Here is a 15,391-nt window from a genome sequence, read left to right as displayed (position 1 = left end):
TATACAGGAGGCAGCCAAGGCTAACCGAGCACTCCAGTGGGTTGCCACGTCCACTCCGCTGACCCGGGCAGAGTCCACACCTCTGGCCATAGTGCCGAGCTGGCGGGCTTTCATTTCTGTGTTTTTCCTGAGCTGTTCTCATCAGCGCATATGCTCCCAATGGCTGATAAAGCCAGATAGGACTGTTAGCAGGACATTAGGGTCAGCTCCAGGCTTCCTTGGTGGCTCAGCGGTAAAGAATCTGCCTGCAAGACAGGAGATTCCCCCTGGAGGAGGGCATGGCGACCCATTCCAGTATCCTTGCCTGGAGAATCCCATGGACAGAGGAGCCTGGCGGGCTGCAGTCCACGGGGTCGCACAGAGTCGGACACGACAGAAATAGGCAGCTGCAGCAGTGTACTCAGCTCTAAGGCTCATCTCTAGTGAGCAGCAGAAAAACGGAAACAAAACCTCAGCCAGAGTTCAGGGATTACCTCAGCACAAAGGAGGAGCTTCTGGAGGAGCTTCTAAAACCACTGGCCTTTTTTTTTTTTCATTTTTTTGGCCGCACCACACAGCATGCAGGATCTTAGTCCCCTGACTTGGGATCGAACGCATGCCCCCTGCAGTAGAAGTGTGGGTTCTTAACTACTGGACTGCCAGGGAAATCCCCAAACCACTGGCTTTTCAGAGACAGAACATGGAGTATCTTAGAGTCAAAGAAATCACCTCCGGGTCCCACGAGCCTAGTTTGAGTGAGAGTTCTAGAAAATCTTCTACTCCAGTCCCTGTCCTGGAATTCCCTAATCTAGAAGTGTGGAAAGAGGGGAAAAGATGTGGGAAAGTGCCACCCGTGGCTGGAAACGTGAGGATGCCATCACCTTGGCCACTGCTTAGAGAGCGTTTACGTGGCGGCCCCGGCCGGGCCTTTTGTCCTTCGTTGCCGTGTTGTTAGTCGCTAGATGGCTAAGTCGCGTCTGACCCTGACCCCGTGGACTGCAGCACGCCAGGCTCCTCCGTCCCCCACTGTCTCCCAGAGTTTGCTCAAAATCATGACCACTGGGCCGGTGATACTGCCTACGTAATCCCATTTAGCCCTCACAGCACCTGTGGGATTTTGAGCCTCTATTATCCCCATTCAGATGGCGAACTGAAGCTCAGAGAGGTTCTCTCACTGGCCCAGGGACGCACAGCTTCTTGGCGATGAGACCCAGTGCACTGTCCTGTCCCAGATGCCTGTCACAGTTGTTGAGAAAATCACCTCAGGTGAGGAAAGCAGGCAGCCGAGGCTGCTTATCCCAGAGTGAGAGGTTCCCAGCAGGGTAGGGAGGGAGCCCCGAGGAGCCAGACGGGATTTTACAAAAGAGCCTTTAATGCAGTTAAGATGGGCGCCTGCCCAGCCCCGCCGCCTCCGTGGAGCTGAAGGGGGCCTCCAGGCCAGCACCGGCCAGCCCCTCACTTCTTCTTGGTCTTCACCAGCCCCTTCTGCACGAGGCTGCGGTACAGCTCCTGGATGTAGGTGTAGACGCACTTGGAGTCGGGCACCGCCAGCCGCACCATGTCGTCCACCTCCAGCAGCTGGGCGCAGTCGGCCAGTTTCCTGAGGGGCAGACGGGGAGGGGTGAGAGGTGGGGATCAGAGAGCCCACAGGGGAAGAGGTGGGGGTCTAAGGGATGGGTGGGGCAGCCCCCCAAGGATGAAGCCCGCAGGACTGTGTGCAGCAGCGCAACTATCCCAATGTACGGATGAGACAGCTGAGGCCCAGCAGAGTCAAGACTCAGACTCAGCGTGGCTTGATTCCAAAGCCCGTGTTTCCACTGCCCCACGTGTCGTCACGGGGGAGTGGGGCCCTCCGGTGTGGGGTTCTGAGGTAACCCACCCATCTGTGTGCGCCTGTGTCTGTCCTCGGGAAGGACAGGCCCCGCAGGAAGAGTGAAGAGCACAGAACGCTAATCCCAGCTAGAGTGCAGGCTTGCAGCCTCAACTCTCCAGCCTCAGTCAGGCTCTGTGCATGCACTGAGGGGTGCCACGTGCTAGGTGTTCTTCTGGGGAGTTCAACACTGAACAGAGTAAGAATCCCCCATTCTCATCAACGTTCTCGTGGCAGAACACAGGCAGTCGTCAAGTAGAAATTGATGGTACGTCAGAGGACGAGCGATGCTACAGAGAACAATAAGGCGGGGAAGGACTGGACGTGTTTGTGTTCAAGGGGATTTGCTTTTGTAATATGTTGGTGATGGCATTTATTTATTTATTGTCAGTGCCTCGCAGCTTCTGGGATTTTAGTTCCCTCACCAGGAATTGAACCTGGGCCCTCAGCAGTGAGAGCACAGAGTGCTAACCACTGGACTGCCAGGGAATTCCCAAAGACAGAGAGAAAGAGACAAGTCGCTCAGTCGTGTCCAACTCTTTGCGACCCCATGGGCTGTAGCTGACCAGGCTCCTCCATCCATTGGATTTTCCAGACAAGAATACTGGAGTGGGTTGCCATTTCCTTCTCCAGGGGACCTTCCCGATCTAGGGATCAAACCCGGGTCTCCCACACTGCAGGCAGACTCTTTACCATCCGAGCCACCAGGGAAGCCCGGAGTTCCCCTAGGGGATTTTTAATAGGAAAAGTTCTCTTAAAGAGTACTTTTAAGCTCGGGAAAGTAAATCGGGTGCATATTTGCAAGAAGGGGGTTCCAGAAAACAGCAGGTGCAAGCGTCCTGAGGCAAGCGAGCTTGAGCAACTGCGCGGAACTTAGCAGCAAGTCCTGTTTCTCTAACTTCCCAGCTGCTCTTTGGGACCACGGGCTACTCCTGGCCTCGCTGAGGCCGACCATCTCGTCGAAGCACTGTTGGGGCCTTGCCACCACGTGCCAGGAGCCTTATCAAGTGTTTCTCTCTCCCCTCTGTTTTTTTGGCCACACGGCACAGCTTACAGGACCCAGCTCAGCCCAGGGCAGTCAAAGCCTGGGATCTAAACCACTAGGCCAGCAGGGAGCTTCTAAATGCCTTCTCTTGAATGCCCTCATTCACTCCACTCCTCTGTGTTCAGCCGGCAGAAGGGGAGCCGGAGACGCAGCATCTTGGTGGTTTGCCCAAAGTGAGCGGCACAGCTGGGACTCCGCCGCAGGCCGCTGGACGGCCTGGCACCCTGGCCCTGAAGCCGAGCCCCGGGAGGCTCCGCCACCCAACCGCGCGGGGTGCCGGCGGGAGGGGCCACCAGGGTCCCGGCGGGCATCCTCTCAGGGCTGAGTCAGCTGGACCAAGAGCCGAGCCAGATGGGCCTGGGGGCAGGTGAGGAGCACGGACCAAAGGGCTTCAAGGCCCCGAACGAGCTCCCCGCAACCAACGCCGCCATGCTGCCGGCTCCTGGGTGTGGCTCGAGGTGCGGTTTCCACCCAGGAGAGGCGAACGCTTCATTCCCACTGGGCCTGGGGAGCCGGGGCGGGCTCCTCCAGCAGCTCACTAATCAAGCCCCCCAGGGGCCCAGCGCTGGGCTCCCGGGGAATCAGAGGAGCCTTCTAGAAGGGAGCCAGCTGTGGCCAGGCCCCTTACTTTGCACACTTCATCTTCATACCCAGCCCTGGGAGAGGTTCTATCAGCTGCCAAGGGTCAGAGAGCGAGGGAAAGGGACTTTCCGCGTGGTCCAGCGGTCAGGGCTTGGAGCTTGCACTGGCAGGGGCGCACGTGTGAGCCCTGGTCTCCCGTGGTCAGAGAACTAAGATCCCACATGCCTGATGGCACGGCCACACACGCACAGCCTGGCAGCCGCAGGAGGACAATGACCCCTGGCCCACAGGCCAGGGACGCCTGGTCAGGGCCAAGCCACACGCCCTTCTGATGGTGACCGAGAGCTCACAGCCCCGGCCAGGAGTTCCCCTTTCCAGGGCCGGGTTGGCCACTGCCCTCCCGCACCAACCTCCCATAACTCCCTGCTGGCAGCCACACAAGCATCGTCGTGACCGTCAAATCAGACAATCCAAGGGAAGCACTTAGCAGGACGCCTGGCATCTGGTCACGCTTGGTTCACGTGGCTTGTCATGGCCCTTAAAGGTGCTTCCGAGCTCAGAGCAGGACATGGGGCTCCCGACCCCTTCACGGCCACCCCCACCCCCACCCCAGGGCAGGATAACGTGAAACTGGAAGGGGCCTTACAGAGCACCAACTCCGCATGCATGCCTGTGTACCCAGTCGTGTCTGACTCTTTGTGACCCCTCGGACTCTAGCCCTCCCAGGCTCCTCTGTCCATGGGATTCTCCAGGCAAGAATACTGGAGCTGGTTGCCATTTCGGTAAAGAATCTGCCTGCAGTGCAGGAGACCCGGATTCAATCCCTGGGTTGCGAAGATCCCCTGGAGAAGGAAACCGCCACCTACTCCAGTATTCTTGCCTGGAAAATCCCGTGGATAGAGGAGCTTGGCGGGCTACAGTCCGTGGGTCTCAAGAGTCTGACGCGACTTAGAGACTAAACCACCACCTCCAGGAGATCTTCCTGACCCAGGGATTGAACCTGGGTCTCTTGGTGTCTCCTGCACTGGCAGGCGGGTTTTTTTAAATCACTGAGCCCCTGGGAAGCGATTCTGGAGCACCAAGTCTGGGAGTTTTCAGATGGCATCCTTGGTGCCCGAGGGCCCAGGAGATATGCTTCAGGATCATCTTAGGAAGGGGGTTGGACACTGATCTGGGGTGCTCCAGGAGCCCCTCCAAGCCTACAAAGGCCACCCTTAAATCTGTTTACTGTGTTGGGCATCCTCTTACTGTTTTGTTTGAGGAAGCTGCCGGTGGGGTGAAGGACCCATTTGAAAAGCACCGGTCAGTATCAGCCATCTGATTTTGCCGATGGGGACACGCAGACCCAGAGAGGGGAGGGTGGCTGCCCCAGGCTTCTCCACGGGTTGGTGGCCAGGCCTGAACTCGCTCAGAGGGCTCGGCCTCCCGGACCAAGACGCTGGCAGCATCCCCAGTGACTTGCCCCATGCTCCGGGCCTGCAGAAGTGCCCTCAGCCATCCCTTCCCAGGCCTCAGAGCTGTCCTGGAGGACGACACCCTCTGCCCAGACCGGGTGGCTCAGAAGCCTCCCCCAGGCAGGAAAGGATGTGTGAGCCAGGTATGAGCCCCGGAGAGCCTCAAGGCCGCTGGGGACTGGCCGGCCTCTCCGGGGACAGAGGTAGAAGCCTTTGGCCCAGTCCGGCTTTGGGGCTTTGGTGCGGAGACTGCCTCCGCTCCCCACCGCCCGGCAGCCTTGTGTTCGCCTCTCAGGGTCTTCCCTGGGCCCCGCTGCTCCTCACGCCCCTCCTGTCTAGTGCACCCCTTCCCCATCCCTCTGCGGCCCAGGCACCCAGCTGTGTAAACCTCAGCAATAAATCTCCCTCCGGGTCCCACAGGGGATAACAAGTATCATCACAGGGGCTTCCCTGGTAGTCCTGTGGTTGGGAATCCGCCTGCCAGTGGAGGGACCATGGGGTCAGTCCCTGGTCTGGGGTGATTCCACATGCCTCCGGGCAACTAACTCTGTGGGCCAGCCAGAGTCTAGAGCCTGGACAAAAGAAGCTTGAGCACCACACGAAAAACAGTCGCTGCTGTTCATTGCACCTGGAGAAAGTCTGTGCAGCCAAAATTAAATTAATTTTTAAAATATGTATCAATTGTGATATCATTCATTTTAGTATAGGAACAGCAACTAGGGGTTTTGTTTTTTTTAAATGTTTGCCATGGGTTAGGCACTGTGATAGGGCCTTTAACTATTAATTCTCATCACAGCCCTGCCGAATGTCACGCCCATTTTAAAGGTCAGAATATAGAGGCTCAGAGAGGTGAACGAGACTACCCAAGATCACACAGCTGACAAAAGTCAGGGTCAGAATCTGGCCCCAGGTCCCTGCAAACTCCCAGTCTTCCCCTCCTTTCTCTCTCACCCGCCTGCATTTTCTCTGCCTGTCCCCTCACATTTAATTCCGCATGTATGTGTATTTGCTGTCTGTCTCTTTAGAGTGTGAGTCACGGGACTTTGCTGGTGGGCCAGTGATTTAGACTCTCTGCTTCCAACGCCAAGAGTGAAGGTTTGATCCCTGTTTGAGGAACTAAGATTCCACATGCGACGGGGCACGGCCAAAAAATAAAATAATGTAAAATAGAATAGGAGTCACAGGCAAGCGGGGATTTGGTCGGTTTCACCCACTGCTCCGTCCTCCACCAGTTCCCCGCATCTGAGAAGCACCTGTCGGATTCAAGGAGATGTGGCCATGGGCTCGGCCTGACCGTCCTTCCCCAGGGCCCCTGCGGCTCGGCCCCCGGTCCCCGCCGCACTGCGCCCCCGGGCTTACTCTGCGGTGGAGAAGGCCAGCGTGAAGTTGTGGCGGCGCTGCGCGGGGTCCAGAGCCGCGTAGTCAAAGGCGTCGGGGAAGAACTTGTGGATGAGCGCGCAGAAGGCCATGCCGCTGCCCCAGCTCGAGGAGAAGTTCTGGATGTCCACGTGCTGCGGGGCCGGAAGCCGCGTCAGGGGCCTGCGCCCAGCCCCGCCGGACCCCAGCCCAGCCCCGCACGGCCGCCGCCCGCCCCCGGCGTGGCCGCCTGCGCCCGCCGCGCGCACCTCGTAGCTCCTGGTCATGGCGCGGCACCACTCCAGCAGCATGTTCCGAACGCCGCCCACCGCCGCGCCCGCCGCCTTGGTGTTCCGGAACAGGGCCGTGGGGCCCGCGGCCGCCCTGTGCAACGGGGCGGGAAGGGGGGTCCCATCAGACGGCAGTCCTCCCGGGTCGGGGTAGGGCCCATCAGATGTCCCTCTGGGGCTCGGGCTGCTCCTCCGCCCCATCCTCCCACCAATTCAGCCCCGCCAGCCCCTCGCCCGAATCCTACCCCCCGAACTTGTCCACGATGGCCTTGCGGTTCTGAGCTCGGGGTCCCCGGGGCCGGGTAGGAGCGGACACTCTGCGCTCTGGCGCCTTCTCTTTCTTCTTCTCTTCTGAGGGAGGGGGCTCCGTGGGGCTCTGGGGCACATCGCTGGGCGAAGAGTCACTGCTTGGAAACGTTCAGAGGAGCATGAGGGGGGCTAGGACGCTCCTCTACAGGGAGGACGCTGGCTGGGCAGTGGTCCCTGCGGGCCCAAGAGGCTACAGAGCTACAGTCCCAGCCTCACACACGTGCCTCCAGGCCCAGCACTGGGAGGCGCTGGGGAGAAAGAATGAGGTTCAGTCTGACTGCGTAGGTTAGAACAAGGGCACATCTGAGGTCTGACCTAAGTTCCAGTCCTACCTAGGCTTCTTATTTGCCATGTGATCTTGGGACTGTCAAACCAGTCCATCCTAAAGGAAACCAACCCTGAATATTCACTGGGAGGACTGATGCTGAAGCTGAAACTCCAATACTTGGGCCACCTGATGCGAAGAGCTGACTCACTGGAAAAGACCCTGCTGCTGGGAAAGATTGAGGGCAGGAGGAGAAGGGGACGACAGAGGATGAGATGGCTGGATGGCATCACCGACTCAATGGACATGAGTTTGGGAAAACTCCACGAGTTGATGATGGACAGGGAGGCCTGGCGTGCTGAAGTCCATGGGGTCACAAAGCGTCAGGTGCGACTTAGTGACTGAACAGCAACTTGGGACTGTCAGGTCGCTTCTCTGAGCCTCAGCTTCCTCGTCTGTATAGTGGGGACAGTACCTGACAAGGTGGGTCTGAGGCCTCTGTAAGAAGGGGAATGTGAACGCTCACCAGGCACCTTTCCCTAAGGAGGTCACACGGAGGTGACTTTCAGCTTGAAATAAAGAAAGGCTTTTCTAACGACAAAATTTGTGCCCTGGCAAGAGGAGGGCTCTTGTGTTATCCAGCACCTTTCGGGCACCAGGCGTCAGGCTGAGTGCTTTATACACAGACGTCATCTGAGCCTCACAAGAAGCCTATAAGGCAGGTACCCTGACTGTGTCCACTTCCCAGGGGAGGAGGGGGAAGTGATACAGCCACGATCAGACAGCGGGGCTTCCCCAGTGGCTCAGTAGTTAAAAAAAAAATCCGTCTGCCAAGGCAGGAGACGCATGTGCCATCCCTGGGTCGGGAAGATCCCCTAGAAGGGGAGATGGCAAACCCACTCCAGTACCCTTGCCTGGGAAATCCCACGGACAAAGGTGCCTGGTGGGCTACAGTCCATGGAGTCCCAAAGAGTCAGACAGGAACAACCTAGCGACCGAGACAAGTGGCAGTGTTGCTGTCCAAACTCAGGCTTTCTGCTCACGCGCGACTGGTGATGCTGAGACTGCGGAGACAGACAAGACTGGGGCTCCCATGAAGAGCCCTGGGGTGCTGGAGAGGAGGCTTCTCCAGCAGTGGGTGGGAGGCCAAACAGGGATGCCCCACTGCCCTTTGCTCCCCGCTCCAGCTCTCCTCGTTTCCCAGGCTCTGCCCTGAGCTGCTGCTGCTAAGTCGCTTCAGTCGTGTCCGACTCTGTGTGACCCCATGGATGGCAGCCCACCAGGCTCCCCCGTCCCTGGGATTCTCTGGCTTGCCCTGAGCTAGGGGGCAGCAATATTCCTGGCATATCTCGAGACTAGACACTGGAGGCCCAGTCTCAGGGGACAGCAGGCTTCAAAGGGAGCAGGTTGTGGTGTGGAGGGGGAGCTGGGGCTCCAGCGTTTGACATTACCTGGCTGAAGGACCGAGTTCTTCAGAAGCAGCGGTGTCTGGGCTCAGCCCCTCTGAGGGAGAGGAACAGGAGGGAGGGAAGCGGGGCGACCCCGGCGTGCCCCCTGGGCAGGGCCTACAGCAAGGTGGGCTCCTGGCCCTCTCCCCCCACAAGCCCCACAGGGTGGCCCCTGCAGCAAGGTGGGCTCCTGGGGGCCCCGCATGACCCCAGGTGGGCAGTGCAGCAGGTGGGCTCCTGGCCCCCCTCTTCCACCCAATGCCCCCCTGGGGTGGCCCCTGCAGCAAGGTGGGCTCCTGGGCCCCTCCCCACCCCCAACCCTCACCCCCAGGGCGGGCCCAGCAGCAGGTGGGCTCCGGGGCGCCCCCTCACCTGGGCTGGCACTGCCGCCCTCCTCTGTGGGGCTCTCGGGCCATCCCTCCGGGGAGCTGGGAGGCCCCCCTGCCCCGTCCTCAGCCTCTGCCCCCGCGCCCTGGTCCTGCTCCTCATCAGGACTGCCTGGCTCCTGGAACAAATGCACCCTGGGTGGGCTCCTGCCTGCCTGAGGCTTCAGAAAGATCTGGAAGGCAGTCTGGGGCCAAGCACGGCTTCCGCCACCTGCCGCCACCCAGGCTCTTGGACTTACCCCGAGGAACAAAGCGGGACAGGGGCTTACTTGGGGGAGACTCTGGACTGCCGTGGGGCCCCCTCCCTCCTCTCCACTCCCTCACTCACCACCCGCTCCGTCACCTCCTCCTCCTGTGGCTCGGGCTTGGCCTCGTCCTCCACGGCGGCCTTCGGAGAGTCAGGCTGGGCCGCTGGTGCGCCGGCTTCCTCCCGGGCTTCAGCGTGGGGCTCCTCGGTCTTGCCGCCCTCCTCCTGAGGCCCTTCAGCCTCCCCGCCTCCAGCCTCGGCCTCCTGCGCCCCCGAAGCCTGCTTTGGCTCAGCCTGGACCTCTCTGCTCGCGTCGACTGTCTCCCTCGACCCCGGCCTGGCCTCTTTCTCATCAGCGCTCTGCTCCTCAGAGGCCGACGCGGTCTCCCTGTCTCCCTCAGCCCCCGCGGGCTCAGAGTCGGTCTGGTCTTTCCTGTGGGTCTTCCCGTGGGCCGCAGCGGTCTCTCCCTGCCCCGGGTCTTCCTGTTGAAGCTCAACCTCCCCCTGGGATTCCGCCTTGACCTCACCCAGCCCGTCTGCCTGGCATTCAGCCGAGACGGCGTCCTCGGCCGGGGCCCGCTCCTGCTGTCCCGCCGTGGCCGGCCCTGCTCTGGCGGCGCTCTCAGCGGGGCCTGCGGTCTCCTCCTCCGCAGAGCCGCCACTTCCCGCGGGCTCCGGGGCCTCCGCGGCTGGGGGGACAGTGGCCCCGTCCTCGGAGGACTTCCCCGCCTTCTGCTCCATCTCTGGAAAGAGAAGACAGACACACCCTGTCATGCCCCCTCTCTCCAGGTGAAGGCCCTGGAGTCGGGACGCCTTCAATTCAGTCCCGGGGCCCCCATTGCTTGGACGTGAGACACCAGCACCCACTTTCCGTCTGGTTAAATGAAGGGGGAGGGCACCACTTCCCCCAAAATGGGGTGTTGGGCCAGCTCTGTTTACTTGATGTCCACCGAACGGTCCTCTGTGGGTTGTGACTTGGGCTTTAAAGAACACTGGGTCAGGACTTGCTTGGTGGTTCCGTGGTTAAGAATCTGCCTGCCAACGCAGGGGACATGGGTTCGATGCCTGGTACAAGAAGATTCCTCACGTGGAGGGGCAGTTAAGCCCCGGACCACGACTACTGAGGCCCGAGAGCCTCACAAGAGAAGCCCTGGGCGTCGCAGGGAAGAGTCGCCCCACTCGCTGCCACTAGAGAAAGCCTGGGCACAGCAGCAGAGACCCAGCACAGCTAAAGACAAATAAATAAACACACTTAAAAAAAAAAAACAGAGTCACATAATGCCTTTTCAGTGATTCGGCCCCTTTTTGAATAAGTCAGCGAGGTGGTTACAGTTTGACACTCGCATCCCTGGACAGTTGCTCCTCTTCCCTTTTGATGGAGATAGCTGTCCGCAGGGCCCGCAGGCTCAGAGCCCAAAGCAGACAGGAGTCTCTAGATAGAATCAAATAAGACTGCTTTGATTCCAGTTGGATTTATTTTTACAGTTACGTTCTATTTCTGGCCAGTGACGTGGAGTTTCCAATAGTGATATAAAGTTTCTTTTATAAATGCATTTATTGAAGTTAAAATCAGCTAATTCGAAGGAAGATATTCAGGAAAGCAGGATACGAGATACCTAAGCCGCGGAGATGGCGTAAGGATGCCTGAGATTTGGGGAGCCCTGGGCCTGCATGGGGTCTGGGTCTCTGCCAGGCTGTGTGTGAGTCTCCGAAGAGCTGGCCCTGGGCCTGGCAGAGTTCCCTTTGGTGAAGAACAGATATGTGCTCTCCCTGATTAACCTCCGCAGGGAAGTCTGATTCTCCAGCTGCCGGGGGTGGGAGGAAAGGGAGCGCGTGACACTTCAACGTGAGGTTTCCTCTTCAAGCTCCGTATGTACAGTCAGCCTTCCATGTCCTCGGGCTCGGTGGATTGAACCAACCTCGGATGCAAAATGTTTGAAAAAAAAAAAATCCAGAAAATTCCAAAAGGCAAAACTTGAATCTGCAGCCGCTCCAACTATTTACGTAACATTTACATTGTTATTAACAATTGTTTACATAACGTCATCATTGTACAGGGTATTACAAGCGATCTCGAGCTGACTTAACAGTATCAGAAAGGACTGTGTAGGTTATAAGCAGACGCTGCCCCATTTCATGTGAGAGACGAGAGCATCTGCAGATCTTGGTGTCCACCAGGGAGGCTGGGACTGCTTCCCCACTGACACTGAAGGATGGTTGTGCTGTCCCATCTACGAAAATAGCTGGGTAGGGGGACAGAGCCAGCTCCTTCTGCCCTTCTTGGGGGGTCTGTTTACAGAGAAAATAATCCCCGAATAATGTTTAGGGCATGACTCAGGCAGTAAAAGAAGCAGACATTGCTGTCACTGGCTAAAAATACCTCCTGCCCCCTGCAAGGCCGTCACTCTGGGTACAGTACCGCTGGCACCTGGGCAGTTGGGACGGAGGCAGGAAGACGGGCATACGAGGGCCAGGGCCCTGTCCCTGCCAGCCATTCGGGTCCTGGGGGTCCCCGGTTCAGTCTCCCACAGTTTCCCCAGGAAGCGGGCTGGGATTTTCAAAGATGCTCACGCTGCCCTTCAATTCCATCACTCCCACTACAGCCCATGGTTCACAGCTCTGGCAGTGAATTAAAGCTGGAGGGAAATCAATGAAGCCGGGAGATGGAACGCCCATCGGCAAGGAGCTAGGAGCTTGTCCCGACCTCAGCCCCGAGCCTGGGACCGCAGCGAGTCTCCTTGCCTCTCTGGGGAGTCTTCACTTCCAACACAGATGGGACCGGTCTAGATCGAGTTGGCAAACTGTGTTCTGTGGAAAACTGTGCTGTGCTCAATCGTTCAGTCGTGTCTGACTCTTTGCAACCCCATGGACTGTAACCCCCCAGGCTCCTGTCCATGGCGATTCGCCAGGCAAAAATACTGGAGTGGGTTGCCACGCCCTTCTCCAGGGGATCTTCCTAACCCAGGTCTCCCACATTGCAGGCAGATTCTTTACCAGCTGAGCCACCAGAGAAGCCCAAGAATACTGGAGTGGGTAGCCTAACCCTTCTCCAGGGAATCCTCCCAACCCAGGGATCAAACCCAGGTCTCCCTCCTTGCAGGGGAATTCTTCACCAGCTGAGCCACCAAGGAAGCCCCAGAATAGTGGAGTGGGTAGCCATTCTCTCCTCCAGGGGATCCTCCTGATGCAGGAAGTTGAACCGGGGTCTCCTGCATTACGGGTGGATTCTTTACCAGCTGAGCTACCCCGGGAAGCCTGTGGAAAACTAGGGCCTCCTAAGACGTTAATAGGGCTTTCCAGGTGGTGGCAGTGGTAAAGAACCCGCCTGCCCATGCAGGAGGCGAAAGAGACTCGGGTTCGATCCCTGGGTCTGGAAGATCCCCTGGAGAAGGAACTGGCACCCACTCCAGTATTCTTGCCTGGAAAATTCCATGGGCAGAGGAGCCTGGTGGGCTACAGTCCATGGGAGCTGCAGTCCATGGGGCCACAAAATCATACACAACTGAGTGAACAAGACATTAATGAGGGCTTCACTGGCGGCAGGAGGGTGTTCACTGGCTAAGATTGTTCCAGAAACAGCCTACTCTTAACCCTTTTAGAGTCTTACAGCTTCATTAGCACTTAGAGTCCAGATATCCCATGATAAAGAAATCTTAACTTTGTTTAGCTTCCTTTAACTCATTTTTCTCCAAACATATTTTCTTCCTTTAACTCATTTTCTCCGTATTTGGCCTTGGGTTTTCTTTTTCTTGCTTTCTTTTCATTTTGCTTTGTCTACCCTGAGGTAGTCTCTGCCCCGAGTCTCTTTCTCCTCCTGCGTGGGCAGGCGGGTTCTTTACCACTGGCACCACTTGGGAAGCCCGATTAATGTCCTGCTGCTGCTGCTGAGTCGCTTCAGTTGTGTCCGACTCTGTGCGACCCCAGAGACGGCAGCCCACCAGGTCCCCCATCCCTGGGATTCTCCAGGCAAGAACACTGGAGTGGGGTGCCATTGCCTTCTCCAATGCATGAAAGTGAAAAGGGAAAGTGAAGTTGCTCAGTCATGTCCGACTCTTTGCAACCCCGTGGACTGCAGCCCACTAGGATTTTCCAAGCAAGAGTACTGGAGTGGGGTGCCATCGCCTTCTCCAGATTAATGTCTTAGGAGGCCCTAGTTTCCACAGGCTTCCCTGGTACAGATGTGAGAGTTGAACCACAAAGAAGGCTGAGTACTGAAGAATTGATGCTTTTGAACTGTGGTGTTGGCGAACACGTTTGAGAGTCCCTTGGACTGCAAGGAGATCCAACCAGTCCATCCTAAAGGAAATCAGTCCTGAATATTCATTGGAAGGACTGATGCTCAAGCTGAGGCTCCAATACTTTGACCACCTGATGCGAATAGCTGACTCATTGGAAAAGACCCTGCTGCTGGGAAAGATTGAGGGGCAGAAGGAGAAGGGGATGACAGAGGATGAGATGGTTGGATGGTATCACTGACTCAATGGACATGATTTTGAGTAGACTCTTGGAGATGGTGAAGGACAGGGAGGCCTGGCGTGCTGCAGTCCATGGGGTCACAGAGAGTTGGACATGACTGAGCTACTGAACAGCAACCCTGAGGCGCATCTACCGCCCTCTTGGGCAATGCCACCTTTAGCAGAAGAAAGTATAGTGAATGCTGGTCTAAATGGTCAACACGCCCCATCCCTGCCTTGCGCTCTTGTTTGGAAGGTGATATGGTGAAATGGTGAAAATCACTGATTCTTCAGCTTCCTACAAGGGGATTCCCAGCTCCCACTGTGACCTTGAGCAAGCTTCTTACCCTGCCTGGGTTTTGCCTTCTGGAGATAAAAATAGGTCTCACCTCATAGGGATGGTGGAGGGTTAAGAAAGCCAATGCATAGAACGTATTTGGGGGTGTTTCTGGCATGGAAGGAGGACTCAGCATACATCAGCTTGTACGGTGTAGGTTGGCTTCCGCCCTGCCCTGGGCCAGATTAAGGTCCTGACTCAGCCAGGAGGGCATTTAGTTGGTAAGACAAGGCAAAGAGAACTGAACACCGGTAAGATGAGGAGCCGTTTTTATGCCTCAAAGTGTGGCAGTGATAGGCTAAGACATAGCTGAGCCCTGCAGCCATCTTACCCTACATCCACGCGCCACACACACAGCACGGTGGAGGGGAAGGGCAGGTGTGTACACACACACACACACACACACACCAGCACTAAAAATTGTACACCTTGCACTGCGGGCACCCTCCTATACCTCCCTGCTTCCTCACTGTACCCCTCGGAATAGGCGTTATTGGCCTTGTTTTACAGATGGAGGAATTTGAGGCTCGGGGAGTGGAAGTCCCTTGACTACAGTGGAGCTTAGGACAATTAAATGGCCAAACTGTATGTAGAACCCAGGTCTCCTGACGACCAGCCCAGATCTTCTGCCGGAGATGCTGCCCCCAGTGGCTCCTCAGCCAGGGTCCCGTGGAAGGCGCCCAGCGCGGGTGAGGGGGACCCCAGGAGGGCAGTCAGATGTGGCTGAGGAGGTCGGCTCTCGCTTCCAAGTACGTGGTAGCCTCCTTCCCCCTGCCCTGCCCGGGAAGCCTTCATTCTGCCCTGGTTTTGTGTCCGCCGTGGCAGCTCCTGTCTCTTCCTGTTTGCCTTGGCAGACGGGAAGGCAAAGTAGCCAGGAGCCCAAGTTCCAAGCCCCACATAGTGGAGACGGTGCTGGGAGGCTCTGCTGACACCTCCACAACCTCTGCCGCTCGGTCTGCCTTCCTGTGGTCCTCCAGCCAGCCACATCCCTCGGAGATGCCCCCCTCAGCTGCTCAGAGACGCCGCCTCCCACCCCAACTGGACTGGGAAGTCTCCGAGGCCCTCTCTGCCCATCAGGTCCTGGTGGGTGGCCACCTGGGGGCGACTCTGGTAGGCACCCCAGGGTCTCCGACCTCCAGCTCAAAAGAGTTGACATAGTGATGGAGAGAGTCAGAGAGGATTTCTCCAACCGGGGGGCGCAGCTCAGAGGCTCCTGCCCTTGGAGGTGGGCAGAGGGGTCGGCAGATGGAGGGGCTGTTTGGAAAGCGGTGCAGGGCTTCGCCTACCTGGGGGGCCTCTGTCTGGGGTCCTGGAGCCGTCTCCTTCCTTGAGCTGAGCGGTGTCTCTCCCGGGCTGTCTTTAAGCCCCT

At 57.8% G+C, this 15,391-nt stretch overlaps 1 protein-coding gene across 4 annotated transcripts; it reads right to left on the bottom strand.

Moving 5' to 3' along the window:
- Positions 1 to 1,330: 1,330 nt before the first annotated feature.
- SMTNL1 (smoothelin like 1) lies at positions 1,331 to 15,356 on the bottom strand. 4 transcript variants are annotated; one of them, XM_086341747.1, is made up of 8 exons: positions 15,309 to 15,356; positions 9,313 to 9,974; positions 8,971 to 9,103; positions 8,602 to 8,653; positions 6,822 to 6,983; positions 6,556 to 6,670; positions 6,290 to 6,441; positions 1,331 to 1,579 (listed from the first exon to the last, which is right to left on the bottom strand). In XM_086341747.1, exons 2-8 carry the CDS (start codon positions 9,970 to 9,972, stop codon positions 1,435 to 1,437), a joined length of 1,419 nt encoding a protein of 472 aa, XP_086197873.1. In that variant the 5' UTR covers positions 9,973 to 9,974; positions 15,309 to 15,356; the 3' UTR covers positions 1,331 to 1,434. The 4 variants fall into 4 exon arrangements, with proteins under 4 accessions (XP_086197873.1, XP_086197874.1, XP_086197875.1 ...); XM_086341748.1 differs by having other exon boundaries at positions 6,822 to 6,980; XM_086341749.1 differs by having other exon boundaries at positions 9,328 to 9,974.
- Positions 15,357 to 15,391: the final 35 nt, after the last annotated feature.

This window comes from Bos grunniens, chromosome 15 (assembly GCF_055505025.1).
Source record: "Bos grunniens cultivar Pamir isolate PY7600 chromosome 15, Bosgru_T2T1.0, whole genome shotgun sequence".
Lineage (NCBI taxonomy): Eukaryota > Metazoa > Chordata > Mammalia > Artiodactyla > Bovidae > Bos > Bos grunniens.
The sequence above is the reverse complement of the archived record's forward strand: the minus strand, read 5'-3'. Positions and strand labels throughout refer to the sequence as shown.